The following is a 26,106-nucleotide window of genomic DNA, read 5'->3' as shown; positions in this document are numbered from 1 at the left end:
TGCCTGAAATCACACGATGCAAAATTAACGATTTTGCATAAAATCGCTACCATATGATTTTACCTAATTATAGGTAAAATATGCAACAAAGTTAGATAAACACATGTCTTTTTAATTTTAAATTGTTAGAAGAGGAAATATCTTCTGATAGTACACATTGTGTAATTACTTTACTGGAGTGTGCTAATGTTTTAAGGCATGCACTCCTATTTTTTTTAAATATCTATAAATATTTTTTTTTAAATAAATAAATATTTATTTTTAGTTTTTTTGTGGATATATTCAGCTATAAAATTCTAAAATTACAGAACAAATAAATTATATTGGGAGTTCGCAGAATAATTCTGTCATAATAAGTTCAACTAATTTGAATAAAGTACAATTCTGTCTATTTTTATGCTCTTTAATCTTGCCAAAGATTTTTATTAATAATCTTGGTTCTTTAATTTTTAGTTTTTAGATTTTCAATTTGAAGCTTCTATTTAGAGTTGACAAAAAATGATACTTTGGTTCAAGATAAGTTTATGTTTTCAATTCAAAATTATATAGAAACTAGTGGTGTATGGCATCGTGCCTTAAGGCAAATTGCTGGAACTTTCCGTACCGTAACGAAATTTTCCAAGAATATTAAATGTTTCCATATAGACCATTATAAATACTGTAACATTTTAGTTAAGAGTTATATAAACTGAATTACAAAGTTAAAATTATTTATTTGAAGTATATAAGTGAGCTTTAGAACTTTAATCAGAATTAAAATCAAAATCTGAATTATTTTCGATTCGCAAAAAAAATTTTTTTGAGAAAAAAAATTGATTTTTTTTCTTAAAAGCAATTAATTTGTCGAAACAAGCAGAAAGTTTTTTGAATCATTCAAATCGGATGCTTATTTTTCTCAAAAACTGCCATTTTTTGCACATTTAGCACGGTATCTCCGAAACGGCTGGACCTGCCTTTGCCAAAAACTAATCACTACTTCTCCCTGTCATTACAAATTGAATGTTTTTTGAACCATTCAAATCGGATGCTCTGTTTTCTCAAAAACTCGATTTCTATTTTCTCCACTCTTTGCTAGTATCTCTGAAACTGCTGGACCTGCTTTTGCCAAAAACTAATAAGCATATCTCCCTATCAATAGGAATCGAATGTTTCTTGAACCATTCAAATCGGTTGATAAGTGCGCCCGAAAACGTGGACGAAAAATTGTATCCATACTACACACACACATCAATTTTTTCGGAGGTATGCCAAAATGTTCAGAAACCTTCAAAACGTGAAGAAATGTAAAAAAATTTATTTTCGATTTTATTTATTTTGAATAAATAAAATAATTGGATAAAGAAACTGCTGACTTTTACTTGTTTACAAAGTAAGAGGCAAAAAGATGAGTGTAGTGCCTTTTTAAAAATTATTAATTAAATTTCAACGGCTTGTAGTGCAATCCTATAATCAAAATATATATTCTTCATTTGTCTATTTCAATAGCAAATACATGTGAAAATTTGAGGGTTGATCCTTAATTATACAAAATAATTTATGATCCAAATACCTTAAAAGCTTCAGACAGTAAATGTTTTGGTGTTTTATTTCCTAACATAATTGCAATAGCAACAAATACTAAAGATATTAAATTACTTGATTGAGAATTCAAAAAAAATTGAATTAAGTTCATTGTATTTTTAAATTTATAACAAAACTAAGGTATAAATATTGCAAATGATTTTTTTCATTCCAAATGAGTCCTGGTTTCTTTCTCTAAAAATTGAGGAGCTTTTCAATATAAATGATGACTATTCTCAATAATCCATATTGACACAAGTATAGCCATATAAATAAAGTATAAATTTAAATTGAACATTTTCGTTGCAGACACGTTTGCACTGCGATATTTATAAATAATATAATGTTATGACAAAAACGCAGTCAGTCATAAAATTTAGTGAAGCATTATTTATATTTTAATGCTATTTTCGTTTATGGATTATACAGTTCATTAATTTAAAATATTCAAGCACAGAAATTTTGAAAAACCAAGCTATTGTTGATATCTTTTATTATTACTACCAATAGTACGATTCTCAGATATAATGATTATAATTGAATGGCAGCGCTCGGTAAAATATACTTTTTAAATAATTATTGCATTAAACACAATGTGTTAATATAACATGTAACGTTTTAATAATATATTTAATTTTATTGATGTATGCAAATATATTTTCATTTAAATGACACCTTATTTTCGATTTTTAAATGCACATATGAGTGCAGTATTAGTATTCCAAGTATTCGAAATGCATATATTTAAAATTGTTTTTTAAGCTTTTGAAATATTAAAAATTGCAATAAGTAGAAAATAATTGGAAAATAATAGTTTTTACAAAAAATAGTTATTTTTATCGGGTAAATACGTCTTTTTTTATTTGGAAAACAAATATTTTATTACAGGTACAAAGAAATTATTTTCATAATATTTTTTTTATAATTATTTGTTTTAACATGGATGTTTTTTATTATTAAATTTTCGCAGGGCACAAGTTATAGTAATCGCAAAAAAACGAAAATGTCTTTTTTTATATAATTTTCTTCTGAACATTTTGGCATACCTCAAAAAAATTGATGTATTGTGTGTGTGTGTGTGTGGTAAGTATATATTTTGTGTGTATGTGCGGATACAATTTTTCGTCGACAATTTTGAGAACACGGATCAACCGATTTGAATGATTCGAAACACATTCGATTTACATTGATGGGGAGACGTGCTTATTAGTTTTTGGCCAAAGGCAGGTCCAACCGTTTCAGGGGTAAAAAGAGTCATAAATAGTAATTTCATTTTTCGAAAGAACGGATCATCTGATTTTAATGGTTTAAAAAAATTTTTACTTGTATTGAAAAATTGAAGAACTGTTTGAATTCTTGGGAAAGCAGGTCCAGCCGTTTTTGGGATTCAATGAATAAAGTAAAAGAAGCTATTTGGCAGTCAAAAATAATCATTAGACATATGTGCATCAAATAATGAGGTATTTTTTAGAGATTTTATTGAAAATCAGAAATAAAAAAATTAAATTTTTCAAAAAAGTCAATTTTTTCAAAAAATTTCAAAATTCTCAAATAACTATCAAAGTTTTCAATAAAATTTGGAGTTCAATTTATGGTACGGAAAGTTCCAGCAATTTGCCTTAAGACACGATGCCATGCACAATAATGATTTCATATATTTATACCACTTCTATATTATTATACACACACTATATAATTACTATAGATGTTATTCATCTGTTTGTTACTCAAAATCACATACTTTTCCTGCATTTTTTAAAACCGCACTGTACAAATTTATATTCTTTATAAAATTATATACTTTTATAAATATGATTATTCCCTTAAGTTTATTAGTTTATTTTATTTTATTTATTAGTTCGGTATCCAGAAAAAAATATTTATTTAGTCATCACCAAACTTACCTTTAATTTGCAGAACAAGAAACGTTAAAATTAAATATTTCCACCACATTTTTTGCAAAATTTTCACTTGATAATTACTTATGTGACCGAATTCGACGATCCTTATTTTTGTGAGTGTTTTTTAAAATTTTTACTTTAAAAGTCTCTTTTTGTGGTCTTCAAAAGTGCACTTTTGAACTGAACATCATCTTTGGTGAAGCGATTTATAAGTACGAGACCCATACATTTGAACCGCGCGGCATTAACGACCATTGGTATATGAATATGTGGTCTTTATGTGGGTGCATATGTATTATCATTTACTGATTGTGTACGAAACAGAGTACAGGGCTAGAAATATTTGAAACCAGATTAGAAAAAATAAATTTTTAATCTATTTTTTATGCACATATTCGATTATTTAAAATGAAATATATAAGAAATTATACAGTCTTCTGAATTAAATACTTTTTTTCGAAAAATATGATTTTATAGTACTATTGTACAAAATAATGATCAAAATTAGGAACAATAATGTGGTGGCCATAATGCAATGATAACGATGATAATATATTTGTGTATGCTCGAATTGCTCTTATAGTCAATAGAAAAAGTAATGTGCATTCGTGGGAACTACACTTTTTTATATTTTTATGTTGAAGTTCATAGTTTTGTTGCTTGATGCATATATCTAAAGACATAAGGATATAATCAATATACAAAAACAAAATACAACAATACCGATATAATAAGGGTGTTCCATGGTTGGTTAAGCTCATGAACTCATGTGGACGAGAGCGTGAATTCGAATCCTTCCCTGGATGACCTGGCACCGTGCAGTAGCGATGTCCATTTTCACCTAAAAATATAGATCAAAAATATTTATTATAATTAGAAATAGCCCATTTTAGGCACTGCGGTGTGAAATGGCAATGGGAAATATCTTACACTATTCTTTCCTGAATGAGTTAGAGTTTAACCCAGTTTAGGGACTTGCCCTAGAGCAGTACTACTACCCATTATATATATATATATATATATATATATATATATTTTGCATCATTCTGAATTTGATGTTGACATATGTATTAACAAAGTCTAATAATCGGGCATAACATCAATAAAAACATGAATTTCTTTCAAAAATTTATTTTAAATCCATACGTTTCGGCTATAATCCTAGCCTTCAACCAGTCTACGAATAACACACTATCCATTTGTGATTTTTTCAAATCAGTATTTTGGAAAATATTGTGTAATTTCAAGTTAATGTTTATAATACATAGTGTAGTGCATTACCATATCCTAATACCATGGATTATTAAAATTTTCCAATTTAACACTAAGATCAACTAATTTTTCCACTGAATGAAGGCTAGGATTATAGCCGAAACGTATGGATTTAAAATAAATTTTTGAAAGAAATTCATGTTTTTATTGATGTTATGCCCGATTATTAGACTTGTTTATATATATATATATATATATATATATATATATACATACATACATACTTTAATTTTTCTACATTTTTGTGAAACAAAATTTTCATTATTTTTCCTATTTACAAAAAAAGATTCATGATTATTGACTGGTTAGTTGTATCAATGTTAGTGCAAAATTTTGTGCTGTGTACACATTTTAGATGTTAAATACCAAGTTCAATATTCACTAATGATGACATCAAATTGTATGCCGAAACGTTTGGAATTAAAGATTATTTTAAAAAATTTTTCTTTGTTTATATATATATATATATATATATATATATATTATGTTGCCTTCTAACTTTATATTTAGTGATAATTTTTTGTTAATATATTAATCTTGATCTACCATTGAGCAATAGATGATTTCCTTATAAATTCAATATAATTGAGTGATTTTGTTAATTAAATTTTTCGAGTAATTATTGTTTTAGTCATCTTACTGACCAATTTTTTCTGCATTTAATATAATGCAGGTATAAAATTGTTTTCTTTAATATATTTCTGAATATCAAGGTATAAATTGTTCTCTTGCAGATTAAAGGCAGTAACTTAAAAATAGTTTCCTCAATTTTGCGTTTGCCTCGAATTTTATATTAGATGCACCCAAATTCATATTAGATATTATTTCAAAGTGCTGAATGTTTATATTTAGTCCAATCAATTAAATACATAACTAGAAATTAAATTAATAAAATTTTATCATCTTGATATTACATATTCTACACAAAGTTGTATGTTTTGTATGTGGCTTGTGACAATTGGCTTCAAATTGTTTAGTATTTTTCGCAATTATTACAAATTTCTAGATAAATATTTCAAACAAATAATTAAATCAATTTAATTAAATTCTAGTCTCTAGTATAAGTGTATACAACCTGGTTTGATATTTAAATATTTTGCGAGATGGTCGTGGATTTTGCTTAATAGGTTAAATATGGGTTTAGTGTTAAAAAATCAACTTTTGCTAATAATGCTTCTATCTAAAATATAAATACTATATACCTAAATATGTATATAAGAAGCTTGGCAATATATTAAATTACTAAATAATATACTTTAAATTAAACTTTAAATATTTTAGATTGACTATAGACATGTAGGACCTACGGGTGAGAAGTCTAAATGAAAATTTGGCAAAATGTTATGTTTATATATATATTGAAATATAATAATAATATTAAATATTATCATTATTATAATTAACTATATGCATATTAATTCATTAGATGATGTGGTTTACTGGTAATAAAGGTCCTTGGAAATATGCAACCGATCTACCGGTCATGTTGTAAGAAATGTATATTCTAAATGATGTGGTTTACTGGTAATAAAGGTCCTTGGAAATATGCAACCGATCTACCGGTCATGTTGTAAGAAAAGTATATTCTAAACAAATGCCTGCTGCATTCAGATATATATATATATATATATATATATATATATATATATATATTTATATAATATAATATATATTGCGATGTAATAAAACCAAAATCACGGTACCGAAATCATTGTATCTCAATTTTGATGCAATTTCTTATGTCCGTATTACTTATCTCAAAAATGTGGTAATGTGGTACCATGGTGGTACAATAGTTTTATATATAGCGATTCTCAATTTTTATATCGATAATTTAAAAACTAAGTATGTTATCGTATTTTCGAAATTTGTTTATAAATGGCATTATTAATGTATTAGTATGTGATAGTAATAGCAGTTATTACTAGGAATAGTTTCCACCTGTTTTGAAAATAACAACGCAAATGCGAAATGGTGTAATTAAGTTATCAATGTTTATAAACATAATGATTTCATTCTGAAACTAGCAAGATTATAATAAAAGTAAACGAATAAATTGATCGTATAATATTCAAACTAGTGTATGGCATCGTGCCTTAAGGCAAATTGCTGGAACTTTCCGTACCAAAAATTATATTTTTTCAATGAAACTTTAAATGTTTTGGAAAACTCTCTCAAAAATACCAGATCATTTGATGTGCCTAATTATTATATTCATTTTGAAAACCAAATGGCATGAATTTTACTGGATCTCAAGAACTGAAATCTGCTGAATGTGCTTCTAAAAAATTTACGGGGCAATTCTGCCATAACATACCGTTGTTATTGACAAATTATGAAAATGTCTATTTATTTGCTGTTTGATCAGGCGTATTTCACATATAAACAATCAAGGAAGAATGTTATGATAACTGCATCATCGAAGATTCTGTTATCATAACAATCTTCCTTGCTTGTTTATATGTAAAATACGCCTGATCGTGAGGCACATAAATAGACATTTTTACAGTTTCACTACCAATAAACAAGCATAACATAGCGTTGCCATATAATTAATATACCATGGCAACGCTATCTTATCGTCTATGTTAATTGCACTATTAATCAGTTCATAAATAGAAATAAAATGTTTTTTAAATCTTTCAAATTGGACGCTCCGTTATCTCAAAAACTGAATTACCATTTTTGGCATCTTTTGCATCGTATCTTTGAAATGGTTGGACCTGTCTTTGCCAAAAACTGATTAGCACGTCTCTAGGAATCGATAACTCTTTGACCGATACGGGTATATAAGCAACAAGTATTGAGATTTAGATTAAAAAAAATTCACTATCTTTTTCGAAAATAAAGTTGAGTTTTCACTAAAAATTAATCAAGGGTATATTCTATTAATATAAACTACAAATTAATGCAAATTTATAGTATCTCTAATTGTCTAAATTAAACCATACTAATACTAATTAATGCATAATAGTATAAATTATACTCTTCTTTTATCTATGAATTAAACTAATTTATTTAAAACATTTCATTCAACTTCGTGTTTTAGGAATGGATTTTATTTATGTGTCAACATGGTGTCAACGTCAACGGTAATCAGCAGTATAAAGCATAGTTCGCGCAACTATTGTTCTAAACCACTCTTATACTCTGCTTTATCAATGTTCCAAACCTCGATTTTTATAATTCAACCGTTTTTCGTTGGGCTTATAAGCATGTTATATCATACAGTGTTCCATGTAAATCATCGTAACATTCAAATTTGAGATAAAATGATTCAGAATAGCGAAAACTTTGGCGAAATTTTTGGCAAAAACATAAACTAGCAGTTTTGGGTAGGCCTAGGCACTTATAGTCAAATTGCTATTTATGTTGAGTCAAATGTGGGCAGAATTGCTAGAAATTCATACTTTTTTCACCTATTTTCAGAAGTCAGAATCTGTTTTCTCAACATTAAATGAGTCTTGTAATAAAATTCTTCAAATTTATTTTCACATCAAGGCGCAGCACAAAATTCTACCCGAGCTCTGTTTATTAAAGAAGTAGCTACGATTCCACTTCAGTACGGTAGCTAGTAATTAGTACGCATTTAATTTTATCGAAATGAAGGATGATAATAAAAAAGTTACATGATAATGAGAAATTTATGTGCGTTTTTATTACTTTCAATAAAGATTAATGCGCAAAGAATTCAATCCCATAATTATATAATTTGCAACTTAGGTAAGTAGAGATATGTTTAAAATTCGAATGCGATTTAACGAGTTCATTATACTCAGTTACTATTATATAGAGAGGGGCGTTGTGTTGCTAATTAAGAAAAAGATAATCATTTCCTTATTTATATGTATTTTGAACAATAATTAGTTAAATGAGTTAAGTAGAGATTTCCGAAAATAATTATAGCACTAATTTCACGATAAGATGACCATAGCTAATTCGATCCAGTATAACGTTATCTACTCAGTATAGAATACTGCCAGTATTATACTGATTATTATTTTATTTATCAATAATAATATTGGTATCAGAATTAGATTTTATGCGTATATAAATAAATTATATATATATATATATATATATATATATATATTAATTTCGAAATATGAACAAACAACACTCTTTTTTGCACTAATTTATTAAACAATAATTTCACAAACGTTTCGAGACTAGGTTTGTCTCATCATCAGTGTGTTATAATTTTAAAATCTAAAATATGGAAACCTATATTAGCGTTACATGTCGTTCATTATACTGAACTGAATTCTCTATCAAGGTCAAGTAGATGAGTCATGCAATATGAATTAGGAAAGAGAAGGAATAGGGCCCAGTTGAAAAATAGATGTCGCTTGGAGAAAAATATTATTTTCTTAGATTTGTTTGTATGTAAAATACGCCTGATCGCACGGCAAATAGATAGATATTTTCATAATTTTCAATACCAAAAACAAGCATAAGAGAGCGTTGCCTATATTATGAGCTCTGTTATGGCAGAATTGCCCCATAAATGTGTATTTTACATTGGTTGAAATTTGAAGCTATTATTTCGTTATATCTCTTCAAAACAAAGAAGACGTTGCGGCAGATGACAAATATTAGGAAATTAGAAAAAATCATATTTTTTATAATTAGGAGTTAACTGAGAACTTCACTGAACATAATTCGATAGTTGTTTGTTTGATACATGTTACGTGTTTTCATACAGTCCATCCAGTTTAGACAGTACTAAAAGTCAAATTGGATCTTTGTGCCCCGCCCTACCCTATACATTGAAAAAAATAGAGATGGTAAAGGAGAAATACATCGACAGATCGTGGAAAGAAATATGGGATATCAGAGGGACAAAAAGCGTTGGAAAGACAAATGTAAAATATTATAGGAAAACCTATGAAATGGTAGACGACAATGATAAAAAGTTGTCTAATCAAAAGCCCTTTTCCCAAAGTTTTTTTCTTATCTTTTAGAAAAATACATTGAGAACGATAAAGAAAGTTGTCCAGGCAAAATTGCGATCGAAGAGATGAAAAGATGAACGAAAATAATAATGAACCGCGCAACTAAAAGGTGAAGTCGAGAGAGCACAATATGGAGCAAAAAAATTCTGCTAACAGTTACAAAGTGTGATGTTTGACTACTCCAAATTGTGATTGAATAACACATGAGTGGAGACCAATTTCGATTCAGAAAAGAAAGAAGTATCAGAGGATGCCCGGATACTAAAGAGAACATCTTATTTTTTAGATTGGTATATTAATTAGAGAAACTGTAGGCTATTTAATTTTTATGAAAAGAAGCGAATGAACATGGTCTCAAAAATACTGTTGATTTTTCGAAAAAAAGTACAGCATTATGAAGTAAAGGAGATTGGGTAACGTTGTGTCAGTTTTTTTATGGTCAGCAATAATTCTGTTAATATAGTTTGAAAAAAAATAACTAAAACATTTTTTCTTTTTTTAATTTTGTTTTTGTTTTTTTTTATTTTTTCTAATTTTTATTTTTTTATTTTTTTTTATTATTATTTTTTAAATTTCTTTTTATTTATTTTTTTATACTCGAAAAAAATTGTGAGTCTTCAATGTATTTTATGAATTATTAAAAGTAACATCAAAGGCTTTCAACCTTTTAATACCCCGCCTTTTATTTAATAATCTAATTTCATAAATACTCAAATGATATTATAATTTATTTATTAGGCTACAAATTAATATACGATATTAGGTAAAAATATATAAATAAATAATAACTTATTTTTGTTTTTTTTCATATGCATATTGCTTCAACATTTCTGGTTTATTCTCAAAAGTAGTATTTTGGAACCTCTTAGGGTGCGCGCCCACAGATTGGAAACCACGGATCTAATGATATACAAAGCAGACATGCTAAAATTGCATTACATGTATAAAACTGTTTTAAATAGCCAAGTCAATCATACTTAACTAATTAAATAATTAACTATAAGATTTGACTTAAATTAATTAAATAATCATGATCAAAGCACCAGTCAATCATCAACATTTATGTAAGACTATTGGTGTATGACATTGTGCCTTAACGCAAATTGCTGGAATTTTCCATACCGAAAATTATTTATAGAGATTTTAATAGTACGTATAAATTTTGTTTACATTTCTGTGGGTTCTGTAACATGGTTTGTCCGTTAAACGGCGACGCGGCGCCTACGCGCTTCGATTCTCTATAGCGCTAAGGTATTACGATTGCTTTGAAAAAAAGTTTAAAATTTCCAAAATATTTTAAAATAAAGAAAACATTTTTTTTCAAAAAGTCAAATATTATTTTTTGGTACGGGAAGTTCCAGCAATTTGCCTTAAGGCACGATGCCATGCACCACTAGTTTTCAAAGCAATCACGCTACGTTAGCTGCGTAAGAACGAAATATCAAAGCGCGAAAGCGCCGCGTCGCAGTATAACGGTTAAACATTGGTACGAAGCCCATAAAATAACCCATAACCCCAACTGTAAACAAAATTTGTACTTATCAATAAAATCTCTATAAAATATCTGTTAATTTGATGTGCATATGTCTAATGATCATTTTTGACCGTCAAATGACTGTTTTGTTACATTTTTTATTGGATCACCAAAACTGCTGAACCTGCCTTTCGAAAAAATTAATCAGAACTGCGTTTCATCAATATAAATAAAATGTTTTTTGAATCATTCAAATCGGACGCTCTGTTTTCTCAAAAACTGAATTATCATTTTTGGCACTTTTTGCCCCGTATCTTCGAAACAGCTGGACCTGCATTTGCCAAAAACTAATCAGCACGTCTCCCTATCAATACGAATCGAACGTGTTTTGAATTACTCAAATCGGTTGATCCTTATTCACAAAATCGTCGACAAAAATTTGTATCCGAACACATACACACCCGCATACATCCATTTTTTTAAGGTATACCAAAATGTTCAGAAACCTTTCAAATTTTTCGTTTTTATATATAAAATCGTATTCTACTCTTCAAGACCTTTCAAACAATACATCACATGCCATAAAAGCACATTCTAAATTTTTTGAAGTGAAACTTCTTTAGATTCGTTTACTAAAATTCACAAAAAATTCAATAAACAATATTTATTGTCACGTTTTTATATATAAAATCGTATTCTACTCTTCAAGAGATATATAAAAAATTTCATTCTCGATTTTTTTGCGATTGCTATAACCTATGATTATAACTTACCCTACGGAATGTTAAAAATTACTTAAAATTTAAATTTTCGATTTAACCAACAACGAACTATTTAATCCAAACTATAATAATGGTGGCCATTTTATAACCTTAATGGTGTTCCTTTGTTTCCTAACAAAATTGACGAATATTTCTACAGTGCTATGTAATTTTAACGTCTGCGGTTTATTTTGGTATATTCATATATAATATATAAATAGTAAAAACATTTCTGAATTTGTTGTAGATTTATTAATCCTATTAATATATTTATCATGTTGAACAGTTAAATAATATTCATAAGATTCATGAACGACTTTAAAATTGTTAGTTCAAAACATCCTGCTCGTTACTTCGTTCAGAATATAGTAGCGGGCTTTAATTTTTTCGTGTGAAAATTTGAAAATCCCACTTTAAAGTAAAGTTGTAAAACCGTACCTATAAATGGGATATCTATGGTGAAAACTATGCAATTTGACGTAAATACTTGTATGCATCACTGTTAATCATAAAACAAAGTTATTGTATCTAACCGGATTGTAAACAATTTTTTTTCTTCCACACCTTATATTTGCAATATCATTAAATATTTTTGGAGATTGCACGCCCGCGTAATCGTGACAGATATTTGTACTACTAGCGCACAGTTCAGATTGTTCGTAATAAAAAATAAACAAATAGTGTGGTATGCAATGCAACAAATATTTCTGACAGAAATAATAAACATAGTGAATGTTTATTGGTGATCGGCACGCGTTAAGTGTATATCCCAAACTGAATTTTTCTTGTGTAAAAAGCAAGATGGAGGATCTCGCGGTAGAGGTATGCGGCGAAAATGGAGCGTATTATAAGGTCAGTATTGTGCAAAGTATACGTTTATATTTCGAATTATGACGAAAATTGGGAAGTTTAACATGCCCCGCAACTTTTTGTCCATAATTTATTATTTTTTCTCGCATACTTTATTCCAATAGAGTATGCGAAATTCTTGGCATCACGCGCTTTTGCGGCTGCCCGAGACGCCATGTCCACTTGACAGGGCGTGAATTTAGCCATGTGCTTGGGGGCAATCATCAATGACAAGTGCATTGGAGCCCGAGAAAGGTCCTAGACTTAGTATCATCCTCTGAGCACAAGCCCCGAATGACATAACCTTAAGCGGCAATGCATAGTCGACTACCAGATTACCTATTACATACAAACAAATTTATCGTTGACTTTGTTCCAGTGCGAAATAAAAGAGTTGTAAGATCTCTAGCTAAATTAAGTTGAACTTGCAATTGAATGAAAGGTTTGCTGAATATTGATAATTGAATGTCTGATATAGTTATTGCTCAATATAGTTATAATTATGTACACGACTGATTTTTCGATGATGAATTCTAATAGGTACCTAATTATTTATTTACTCATCAATGAAAACTGAATATGTATAATACATTTTACAATGATAAGAGAATTGTTATTTTAATACCATTAAATTTGTAAATATCATTCAATTCAATATTTGGAAGTTAATGATAATCGATATTACAAATTTGATGTACTTTTAAATCGTTTATGTTTTACGTTGGCCGTGCAAATATACATATAGTTTGAATTTTCTTCATTGGTTAGTGATAAATTGTATATATGTATATATATATATATATATATATATATATATAACACTGTATATTATTTTGTGCATAAATGTTACATGTTCTTATGCTCGAAATAATGCGATTTGTTGAATATTAATATTTGTTTTAAATTCTGTTTTTGTAACTGAATTGAACTGCTTCCAGGGCGTTGTTACTGAGGTGCATGACGATGAAGTGTCCGTTGCATTCGAGAATGAATGGCAACCTGAATCCAGGTTTCCATTCTCCTTAGTCAGACTTCCTCCTAAAGAGTCCAGGTCTACAGAATTTACGGAAGGGCAAGAAGTTGAAGTCTTCTCTAGGGCAAATGATTTGGAGGCCTGTGGTTGGTGGAGAGCCACTATAAAAGTATATTTTTGTTTGTGTTTCATTACAATTAGAGCTTTGTGTGTAATTTATTTAACTTTTTATTTATTTATTGTAGATGGTCAAAGGAGATTTCCATGTTGTAGAATATTTAGGATGGGAAAGTACCTACACAGAAATAGTAGCATCAGATAGACTTCGAGCAAAAAATACAAATCCTCCTATTGATGCAAACACATTTTGTAAATTTGAAATTGAAGTACCAGAAGAGAATCGTGAGGAGTAAGTATTAAGAGATGATTATTTTATTCAGTATTATTTTACTCAGTTTCAGAATAGTCTATTTTTGATCCTGAATCCTAGAATATAAATAGAATCGATATTCAAAAATGATGTTTAAAGTAAAACTATTTTTTAAATAAAGAAATAGCTGTTTGTACAGAACATTTAGTTAATGTGTAACATGTGTATTACTATATTTGAATCCTTATGGTAAAATTTCTATTTAGCGCGAAAATAGAGAACGCTCATAAAGATTTTCAAAAGGCTATAGGAGCTGCTCTGTGTCGGTATATACCTGAACGAGGAGTTTTATCTATTGTATCACGACGTGAGGTATCTAGGAAAAACTCAGCAATTCTCCAAGGAATGCATTTTCGTAACTTGGGTCGGAAGGTAAACATTTTATACAAATTTTTATACAATTGTCAAAGAATTTGTTTTATTTGTGATTATTATTAAATATTTCTTTCTTCAAAAATACACCATCTAATTATTCTGTTAGCAGTTATTCTGTGTTCTATGTTTGTCTCAATAATTTTAAATTATATTCTGAAATTTATTAGCTGCTTATATATAGAATATTTTCAACATTCTTTTTTTTACTATGACTTTTTTAACATAATATTTGAATTTGTAGGTTGTTTTACTGAAGAGAACCGAAGAAGCAGCTCGGCAACTAGAATCAACCAAACTAAATAATCAAGGAGGGTGAGTACTAAATGGAATGATTGAAAAGATGTAAAGACTTTACTTACAAAATGAGATTTGTTTTTATTTTAGATTTACTGATGAATTTAGTGTGCGAGACGATTTAATGGGTTTGGCGATAGGTGCTCATGGAGCTAATATACAAAATGCCCGAAAATTAGAAGGAGTAACAAATATAGAATTGGAAGAGAATTCTTGTACCTTCAAAATCTATGGGGAAGTAAGTTTATTTTTTCATTTCTAATAGGGTGATCAAACAGAATAAGTTCTTATAAACTTCTTCAGATAAATTATTAATTTTGATTAAGAATTTTGCATATAATTTGATTTTTAGTAACATACTACTGGATACTAAATATTAGATAGTTGTTATTAGTAGATAACTTTTGGTTTGTTGAAATATTTCAACTGCGTGTGATATTATGAAATCATAGCAAAATATATAACAAGTCATTTCAAATAATAAACCTATAATAATCAATACATAATTTATAATCTTTAGTATCATGTAAGTTTTACTGTGAAATTCAATTATTTAGAGGAATATTAAGAATTTAAATACAAGTCCAAATATTTATTGATACATTTTGGACTTTTGTTTGTTTCTTAATATAGACAGATGCAGCTGTAAAAAAGGCACGGTCATTATTAGAGTATAGTGAGGAATCTATCCAAGTACCTAGGAACTTAGTTGGGAAAGTAATTGGAAAGAATGGACGAATTATCCAAGAAATTGTTGATAAAAGTGGAGTGGTTCGTGTGAGTATCACATTGAAATTTAATTTTAAAGAAGACATTTCTGTTTAAGTATAAAGAAGATAGCTCTTCATTCCTATTATCTATTGACAAATTTAAAATAGGTTTGCATTTGAAAGTTGCTATCTTCCTTATGCGAAACGAACATGCCTTCTTCTGATGTATGCTTCCTTCTAATTTGTGTATGTTTCTTGCTAAAATAAAATATATTATAATAAAAATAACACATTTAATTGGTTTGATAATTGGTTTTGAAACAGATATTTTTATCGTTAGATCATTTTTCCAAATTCATTTACTGGCATTAAAGCAGCTTAATTATTAAATTGAGTGTGTTTTTCTTATTTATATTTTATTTTACTATAGGTGAAAATTGAAGGAGATAATGAACCTCGCCCAACAATACCCCGGGAGGAAGGTCAAGTTCCGTTTGTCTTCGTTGGCACAATGGACAGTATTAGTAATGCCAAATTGTTGTTGGAGTACCACTTAGCCCACCTAAAGGTAAATTTAGAATCAATTGCAGTCTTTCACAATTTTTACTTAAAATGTAATGAGTATAACTGTCATTTTTATGATGCAAAAATATTTAGTATTAGTAGTAAATATGTATATAGTATATATTTACTACTTTTTACTAAATATAATGTAGTTTAAATTACCAATGCTTTTTCTAAATTCAAGTTTTGAAATGAATGAATTTTGCTAAATTGAAGTTTTGAATGAATTTGAATTGACATTGATGGATTATCAGAATTCTATATGGTGATTTATTTTGTGCAGTTGGCATTTGTTTAGTGTTTTAATTATTTGAAACAGTACAAAAATTGATATCAACAGTTGTGAAGTGAGGCAGTGATTTTGAATACAAAGCTTAATACTTTACTACAAAAACATTTCATGATCTAAAAACAAGTGAACATAGATATAAGTTCATATTTCTGTAATAGACTGCTTCTAGGAATGCTTATTTTATAAAATCATGAATCAGTTTTTTATGCTACATTATAATATGAATGTGACCGTGAGTCCTTCCTTACCAAATCATGTTGTACCCTGCAGGAAGTAGAACAACTTCAAAAATCCAGGTTTGAAATTGAACTTCAGCTGAGAACAGTACATGGGTCAAGTGCATCACAGAACTTTCCCACAAACAGACGAACAGATCGTGGTTACAGCTCAGAAATGGAAGGCGGTCGTGCTGGACGAGGAGGTAACAGAGGCCGTGGAAGAGGTGGGGGTGGTCGGACCACTCCTAGATATCATGACCATAAATTCACAAACCACGTGGACTCAAAACCTCAAGTTCCTAGAGAAGACAGGCAGAATAATAGTAGGGGCGACAGAGATCGAGAAAGGGATCGCGAGAGGGATAATGCGAGGGAAAGGGGTAATGACAGTGCACGTGGGCGCAATAATAATCGACCTAACAGGGGAGGACGCGTTCCTAATAATAAGAGTAATACCCCTTCTGAGCGCAAGTGATTTTAATATCGTTTTCCCATCGATCAATTACCGCTTGCTGCCTGACTTGTTCACCGATTTTGTTGTCTAAATGAAACAACATATGTAACTTCCTTCAAAGGTACTTTTTATTTACTTCTAATTGATATTATCGTGATGCAAGTATTATTAATTTTTTTGTGAAAAGAAGTGTTAAACATCCAAACAATAAATTAAATTGTACTCTCAAGTGATATTCCTTTGTAAAATTTCTCAAATTTTTGAACTTTATATGAAATCTTCTACTTGTTTGTGTTGTGTAAAGGGAGTAACACTTCTGAAAGCATGTATGTCTAACTTTTTTTATTTAGTTATTTCTAATAAAGTTATACACAACAATAATATGAGTGTTATAAATATTCAATTGGGAGTCAGTGTATATACTTTTGAATGTTTAGTTGTATACTAAACTGCTATAATCGTAATGTTCGATCTACAAAATAAAAATGAAGAAAGGATAAAAATGTTCTTTGAAGGATTCCTTCAACAGGCAACTATGACTCTGTAAGACTGACCCGGCTTTCGACTCTTAAACTTGATTATGGATCATAAAATAAGGCATTAAATGAAATACATAAATTATTACTTATTAAGTAATAGCAAAAATATGGTTATAATATTTCCCAACATGGAGGGAACTATATTGATTATGATAATCACAACTTCGTCTTATATAACAATTATGGTATATGACATTATTTTGTCAAAATTCAACAATTGGCTTTTTTGTGTACGATAACCTTAGTACTTTATTTGTACCACGAATATACCATTATTTTGCATGTATATATATATAATTACATAAAAATCCAACAAATATGGGATTGTTAAGCTGAAAATTATAATTTGCATATAATTTCAATAATATTATCTTGGTTAGGTTTTTTTTTTGCTATTAATAATAAATTGTTGGTTTTGTCTTTATTATCTTAAACAAAAATTGAATTTCGTTTACAAATTTTAGTCATTTTTCACCTATTGTGTCACATTACATGAAAATATATTATAAATATTTTTCTGATAGAATTTTCTCTAATTACATAAATTAAGCATTCACTGTGTATCAAATGAAAAATTGAAACATTTATAAGAGTAATCTAGAGTAAAATGCTACATACATAAGATTCAGGTAATTGAAAGAACACAATAATGCAAGAATTTGCTATGAATGCTAATTCAATATTGTTACATAGTGTTGTTTACTTTGTTGACGCTTTTTATTTCATAAGTAGATCACTAAAGTAGTAAAACTATGCATTGATATATATGATTTGTTAAATATTTGTAGTAAAAAAGTGTTAATGTTAAAGCACATTACTTTTTTTTTAAATAATTATAATGTTTGTCAAAATGGTGCTCAGTGATCAATAACATTTTCTACGATATTCAGCATTTTTGAAGTCATTTATCATATGGGTTAGTATTGAAGATTTGTTTGGTTATTTAAAATGTTTAAAACTATACATGTTATATCTTCGTAATATCTTTCTTGTAGCATATGATTTTAAAATGGAATAGAATGTCATAAAATTCACTTCATTTATATTAATTCATAGAACTTAAATTAATTCAAAGCACCAAGACATTTGAGTTTTGTAAATTTTGGAATAATATTGTTGTTTGATCTTATGTTTGTATAGCACAAATATGCTTAATCTTCAAATATTTATACCTATCTTGAATTATATAACGTGACAAAAGTAGCATCATGGAAATTGTCAACATAATGAAGTCTCTGATACAAGTATATGTAACATGGATGTATATTTCTATATGTGTGTAACATATAGGCTCAAATATATATCAGTATGTCTGTATAAATTAGCAAATGCACTTTGTATTTGCTAAAAATATATACTTGCAAGTAAACTTGGTGACTTCAAAATAGAATCTAGATATACATATATACTGATTTTGTGAGCAACTTTTAACTAGGAGAGTTCCTAAGTTTTGGACACGTCAGTGTGTGGATTTTCCTGTTACCTGATTGAGAGCTAATAATTGAGATTCTTGGCCCTTGGTGCCACAATCTTATTTGCTCTGATTTGAATACTATATGAAATGCATTGTAATGCAGTGTCTGTATTTTAAAACGTGTTTAGACATTTTCTATACATAAAAAAATAATTCACATACAGTGTTTTATTCATTTATTTTTGTTTCAAATTTCTTCTTAGTTTTTGAATTGACTTCTTAGTTATATCTTATACATTATATGCTAAAAGCACATACATGTTGATTAATATTCATATATGCCAAATGTTCAAATAATATAACTGGAAAAGAGTTTCACTTGCGATTCTATATAAAAATCACTAAGCATCCATAATGAATTGTTACCATATATAAATAAGCATAAATGTTTGTTACATTATTCACTTCTTTAGTTTAATAGAGTATTAATGATATTATGACCTAGAAATGGTGCGAAATCGTAATATTAGATACCGACGATATTTAATTATTTAACTTCGTGCTCTACAAATACATTTTATTTAAGTATGGACGTGAACGGTAATCGGCAAGAGCGATTCTTTGTTCCAATCCTTTTTTATACTCTTCTTTATCTATGTTCCAAACCTTAATGAATTTTTATAATTTCACTAGTTTTCGTAGCATATAACATATAGGTATGTTATATATTTATAGTTTTTAATTTAGACTATGAACTCTATCATGATATAAAGTTTCATAAAAATTATCCAAAAAATTTTTTTAACGATATCCCGGCCAATCCCGGCTGATCTTAACCAGAAACCTAATCAACACGATTACCAACAGATATTTTTTGAACGGTTTTATAAATTTCAAACTGAGTTGAGGATTTTTTGCAAAAACGGTGACGAAAAATGCAAATTCTAAAGAAACGGTTCGGGACTAAAGCTATATAAAGCGTTTTGTAAAAAATATATGTAAATATATTTATTTAAGTATTTTAATAGAATACCATAGTAACTACGAGTATATTGCACGTGTATACATAAAAAATAAATGAAACTAGTGGTGTATGCATCGTGCCTTATGGCAAATTGCTAAAACTTGACGTACAGTAACGAAATGTTCGAGGAATATTAAAGGTTTTTAGATTATTTTAATAACTGCAATATTATCTAATTTTTATAAGAATTGTATAAACTGAATTACAAAGTTAAAATTATTTATTTAAAGTATATAAGTGAGCTTTAGATTTTTGGCCATAATTAAAATAAAAATCTGATCGTTCTCGATTTACAAAAGTATTTTTTTTTGCTGTTTTTGAAAAGCAATTGTTTTGTCAACACAAGCAGAAAGTTTTTTTGAATCATTCACATCGCATGCTTATAGTTCTCTCAAAAACTGCCATTTTTTGTACATTTAGCTCTGTATCTTCGAAATGACTGAACCTGCTTCTCCTTCTCCTAATTATTTTCTCAAAATCGGATACTCCGTCCTCTCAAAAACTCGATTTCTATTTTCTGCATTCTTTGCTCCGTATCTCCGTAACGGCTGGAGCTCCCTTTGCCAATAACTAATCAGCACATCTCCCTATCACCATCTATTTTTTATTTTATTGTAGAAACAGTCTGTAATTCTATTGTGTATATTTCTTCCCATATTTTTCGGGCTGTTAAAAAATTTCGTGACTAATCTTACTTCACGCGAAGCAAAAAAATTGGTTATTGGTCTTCATGGCATGACACATTTATTAAAAAATGCGTCAGAAAATTATTGTTTTTTTTATAATTGAGTGTAATTGGAATCGTTACAATAAACGATCGGTCATACTAAGTAAGTGGATTCTACTGTGGTTGGTTTTTTAGAAGTATGTTAATAAATCCGAAATGTTAAAGATGTATATGGTAATCAAGTAATACTACTAGATTGCTGTAGATTGACATATAAGTAGGGGAGGGTACGGTTGGGCCAGGGTACGATAGTGACAGACATTATCAAAGCTAAACTGATTTTCAGATAGGGTCTAAAGGGAAAAAAAAGATTTAAGTTGGTGCCTTACATGATCTGTAAACCGCATTACTTTAAAAGAGTCAAAAGTAACTTCTTTATGATCGAACACTTTTAATCATAACTGTAATAAGGGTAATTGTATGTACAGATAGATTACTTTTTCTGTAAGTTGAACGTTAGTAATTATTTACCAGCAATTGGTATTTGCTTGGATATTTTTTTAGCTCATAATATTGATTTGTTTTCAAAAATGTGCGTTGGGTACGATTGTGACAAATTTTGTGGGTACGGTTGTGACATGTATTTCTTGTACTTTTCGGGTGAAGATTAAACAGATAAAAAAATCTAACTTAACTAAGACAAAAAACGAAAGAGAAAGGAAAATGAAAATACAAGAATACAAGAAAAAAAATCACAAAAAAATCTTATTATTTTTTTAATTATGTTTTGTTAAATATTGTTTATGGTGTTTTGTGTATGTGTTACATATTATTGTTATCAACGATAATAAAAGTCGTGTTAAACTATTTTGGTGTTTACAGCTGTTGTTTTTAAATTATTTTTATGCTTGTCACCACCGTCTCTGGGAGTGTGGACGGTTGTGACACTCGCCCTTTTTTGTATGATTTAATTTTATGACAAATCCATCGTATTTAAGGTCAGTATTTAATTATTTTCGCGTAGACAATTACTATTTAATTTATTTTTCTCCCAACTAGCTGATAAACTATTACAATATTATTGCTGATAAAAAAATAGCTCAACCATACCCAGGTCTCTCCTACATTGTAATAATTCTAGATTGCTGTTGATTGAAATATAGGTATTATCTCAATTCAATGAACTGCGGTCAAAATTGAATCGTTTTGTGTCTTTTTTTAACAATCATTTACTAACAGCATTATTTCCTAAATCGCTTTAAGGGGGTTGTTCTTTTTTTTGTTACAAAAAATGCAAGGTATTTGTTTTTGTTTTTCTCGAAATGTATTGATCATAGAGATATGCGGTTTTTTTTAAACAAAAATTACAAAATCATAGACTATTAAGAAATTTTATAATTTTTTTTGTCACCGTCATTTGTTAACCAGAGCGCGCCAAAGTGGGCATTGCAAAATCGATCTCTTTTCTGGTGCCACAGATAAATCCGTTGCGCATCGCCTGAAACAAAAAAACGAAACTACGTTGAAGAAGAAGTTTGAATCCAGTCCCCCTACCAAAATAAAAGAAAAAAAGCAAGAAGGAAAAAAATGGCATCTATTTAAAAAAAAGTGAAGCTTCGCAAATTTTTTTTGCGTAATGTTATCAAGTTGTTTGAGATAGGGGGACTAGGTATTGCAGTGGTGAACATATTAAAAAAAATGCAAGTCGATCCGACTTGTAGTTTTTTTTAATTTGTGGCACCGCATTGAAAAAAGTCAATTTGAGAAAAACGTATTTAAAGTTTTTAATATAATGTACTAAATACACCATTTAATTTAATGCACTAATACACCATGGCGTTCAAAGGTGCTGACACATTAAAAATATCATGTGCATGACGTATTATAATGAAAAAGAGAGCAGCTGGCATACAATAGCTCGCGGAGCGATAAAAAAACGGTTTCAGAGGATCATACATATAGAGAGATATATATATATATATATATATATATATATATATATATAACTTCATCAAAAAATAGATATTGAGATGATTTTTTTTTAAAATAATTCTAAGGTTTTTAGCTTTCATAATATCAAAAAATCGAAAAAAAAAATAAATAAAAAAAGAACAACCCCTTTAATGAAGTAGTTAGTTCTTGAGAAATACGTTTATAAATCCAAAATGTTAAAGCTCTATATTGTAATCCTACCAGATTGTTGTAGATTGATATATAAGTATTATCCTTATTAGAAAACTTTCAATGAACTTCGGTCAAAATTGCATCGTTCTGGGTCTTTTTTATTACTTAGTTGTATTAAGTTTATAAAACCATCATTTAGTAATAGCATTATCCCCAGAATCGCTTTAATCGCGTCGCCTGTACAAATCTCATTTCGTGCCCAAGCACTCTCAATTTCGCGTCACGAGAATTCGCTAGAGAATCATTTTCCTTTGTAACTTGTTTCGAACATTTTTCTAGAGCAGCGCATGGCATTGCATAGAGATGCTCGTCGATTGCAAATTGTAATATCCTGCCACGTGGGTGACATTCATCCGTAAAGCCACTCTCGCAATAAAGACACGACGCCGGATTGTCGGTGACTTTACTTGAATAATTTTTAATCTTCATTTTTAAATATTTTCAAAGGGGCACAAATATATTATGAAACCAATAGCATATCACAAAAATAACACATATCATACAAACAACTATCTGACTATGTTCAGTAAAACTCCCAGCTTGTATCCTTATCATCATAGTAGATATTATCATTTGCTGTTTTTCAAAAATTTGTCACCTGGTCCATATTACCTCACAAGTAGGGTAAAATGGGACAACCTTATGCATAGACCTTATATTATATGGACTGCTAGTCCCCATGCATTTGTCAGGCAATATAACGTCTGTGGTCTTACGTTATTTTTAAATTTATAATTACAAATTAATATTATTATAAACAAAATAATAGCTACATTATTCAACGATTGCAACATATAAATTGCATGGGTACTGGAAAGCATTTCCATAAATATTTTCTTTGTTTAAGTTTTTGGTTGTGCTTATAATTGTTTTGATTTATTTTAGTTTGATATTTATAAAAATAAAAATAAAATAAAAATAATAAAATAAAATTCAACACTTGTAGATTCAACGATGATTTCATTAGACATCGATATTGTTTGTACACTTTTTTGTTGTTTATGTAAATAAAATCACTACATACTTAATATCTTAGAGCTAATTTGCTCCAGGTACACTTTTCATAGAGATACTGTATAAAACCTTGATTCGGTATTTTGTCAGAAATAATCATCAGCTGAGGTGGAATAACTATTTATTTAACTTATCTTTTGTAAATTACTTTTTTACCTTAATTTACTATTTTATTTACTATTATTTTTGTTTACTTCTTTGCCAAGGTAAAGACTTAGATGATCCTTTTGACCATTTTAGGTGATATAGAAAAACTTAAAATAACAATGCATGATATGAAATATTTAAATAACGTCGACTTAAGAATTTTATTAAAGTCTCGTAAACTAAACAACAGTGCTCACAACCAAAAAACTAACACCAAAAGAGAATACTTTTGTTACGAATTTTCAAACATTGCCGTTTATCTCTCGATGCGACGTCTTAATAATCAAGGTGATGGCTGGTTGTACATTTTTTCCATTTTCTATTTACAGGTATTATTGTTAAAGAATTCTTGACTTTACTTGTTTTTAAGATGTCAGTGGTGGACCTTATCCGCGGAAAGAAATTTAGGAGAAAATCTCTGTAAGTATTTTTCTGCTCGCTTTCTTTAAATTCTACTTTTTTTCACATATTTTTGCTCTTACAAACTCACAGTTGCCCGTCTATTTTATTATTAATTTTTTTAGAAAAAACGTATAAATTTTCAATTTTCCGAAGGAAAAGTTTATGTTTCCGTCAGAAAATCAGATTTGCTAATTTAATGATGCCTCGACGTTTCAATTCACTTTAAATCGTTATGATTGATTTTGGTGAAATTTCGCATGGTGACAGAGTTGATAGTCGAACCGAAAAGCTTAAAATATTATAGGCCTATTACAAGTAGTTTAGTTATAAAAAATAATTAATGTCATTATTTATTTGTAAGATTGTGTAAAGTATGTGTGTGTGTATATACCAAAGCCAAAATTTGACCTTTCGTCTATGTTTTCTTGAAAATCAATGAATTATTAGATCACAGCCGAGTCGTATTTTTAGAATTTGCAAAAAACTTCAAAATTTTTTGTCAACATTTTCACAAAAAATCATGAACCGGTTTTGAATATTTAATAACCGTTCCAAGGATATCCGCTGATTAGTTTTTGGGAAGGATCAGTTGGGCGTTTTCTTCGTAATTAATTGTTATAACTTTATTTTGGCGATTTTATGGTTTTAACGAACATTCTAAAATATTATTAAAGGCCTACGAAAAGTGGTTTGATTATAAAAGTTCATTAAAGTTTGGAATAATGGATTTCAAGTGGATTGTAACGTTGCATTGAACTTTTTGTAACATAAGGCTCCGTAACATTTTCATAATATATCCTTTATTTTTAGAATCTTGCATATAAAATTGTTACTAAACAAACGATTTTAACTATCTCATTAAAACCCTTGATCTTATAGAAGTGATAATAAAATGATGATTTCTTACACGATGTAGAGTTGTGTATCATTATACAACAATTACTATATATTTTTTTTAAAATAAATATGATTCTGAAAGGATCTGAAGGTATATGTACTCCTTGATCTCAAAGAAGCGATTTTAAAAATATGATTTTGACGCGATTTAGGGTGACGTATTACTATATAATAGTTAATATATTAAAAAATGCTTTATGGTTTTGAATAAATCGACTTTTATTCAAGATATTGTAACATTCGTTTTTCTCAAAATGTTCAAAGAATTTCGGGTCCTTTCTTCGTAATTAATGTTGAATTTATTTAAAAATATAAAAAATTTCAAAACATTTGATAGATTTCATTATGGTTGTGTTTTCAGTATTTTTCATCTACTTTTCTTAAAAAAAATCTACTCAGATTTTAAACATGCCTAAATTTAAAAAATAAAATATGTAAGCACAAAATCAATTTTTGATGCGTAAAAATGTAGAAGCACATTATTTACGAAATTTTGAATTATTTTCATACAAAATATGGAAAATATTATCCACGCAGCCGAAGTAGATTATAACGCTGAATTGTATGATAAATGATATGGTTCTGAATTGTATGATAAATGTATGACCTCCCATATGATTTAGTCAAATACCCAACCGTATTTTTTGTTTACGAAAAAAGTTAAATATTGTTTTCCAAATGTAATTAGCAAATACTCAAAGAATCGCTTTTGTGTTAAATCGATCGAATCTAACTA

General features: G+C 28.6%; 1 protein-coding gene across 1 annotated transcript; it reads left to right on the top strand.

Moving 5' to 3' along the window:
• Nucleotides 1-12,401: 12,401 nt before the first annotated feature.
• On the top strand, nt 12,402-17,878 carry LOC113377654 (synaptic functional regulator FMR1). Its single transcript, XM_026618039.1, has 9 exons — nt 12,402-12,775; nt 13,711-13,914; nt 13,991-14,154; nt 14,382-14,547; nt 14,792-14,862; nt 14,935-15,082; nt 15,478-15,621; nt 15,985-16,122; nt 16,681-17,878. Exons 1-9 carry the CDS (start codon nt 12,656-12,658, stop codon nt 17,101-17,103), a joined length of 1,578 nt encoding a protein of 525 aa, XP_026473824.1. The 5' UTR covers nt 12,402-12,655; the 3' UTR covers nt 17,104-17,878.
• Nucleotides 17,879-26,106: the final 8,228 nt, after the last annotated feature.

Source organism: Ctenocephalides felis, unplaced genomic scaffold (assembly GCF_003426905.1).
Source record: "Ctenocephalides felis isolate EL2017-DRISC unplaced genomic scaffold, ASM342690v1 CF-g0.4_SCAFFOLD_01886, whole genome shotgun sequence".
NCBI lineage: Eukaryota > Metazoa > Arthropoda > Insecta > Siphonaptera > Pulicidae > Ctenocephalides > Ctenocephalides felis.
This window is presented reverse-complemented; position numbering and strand designations above follow the sequence as displayed.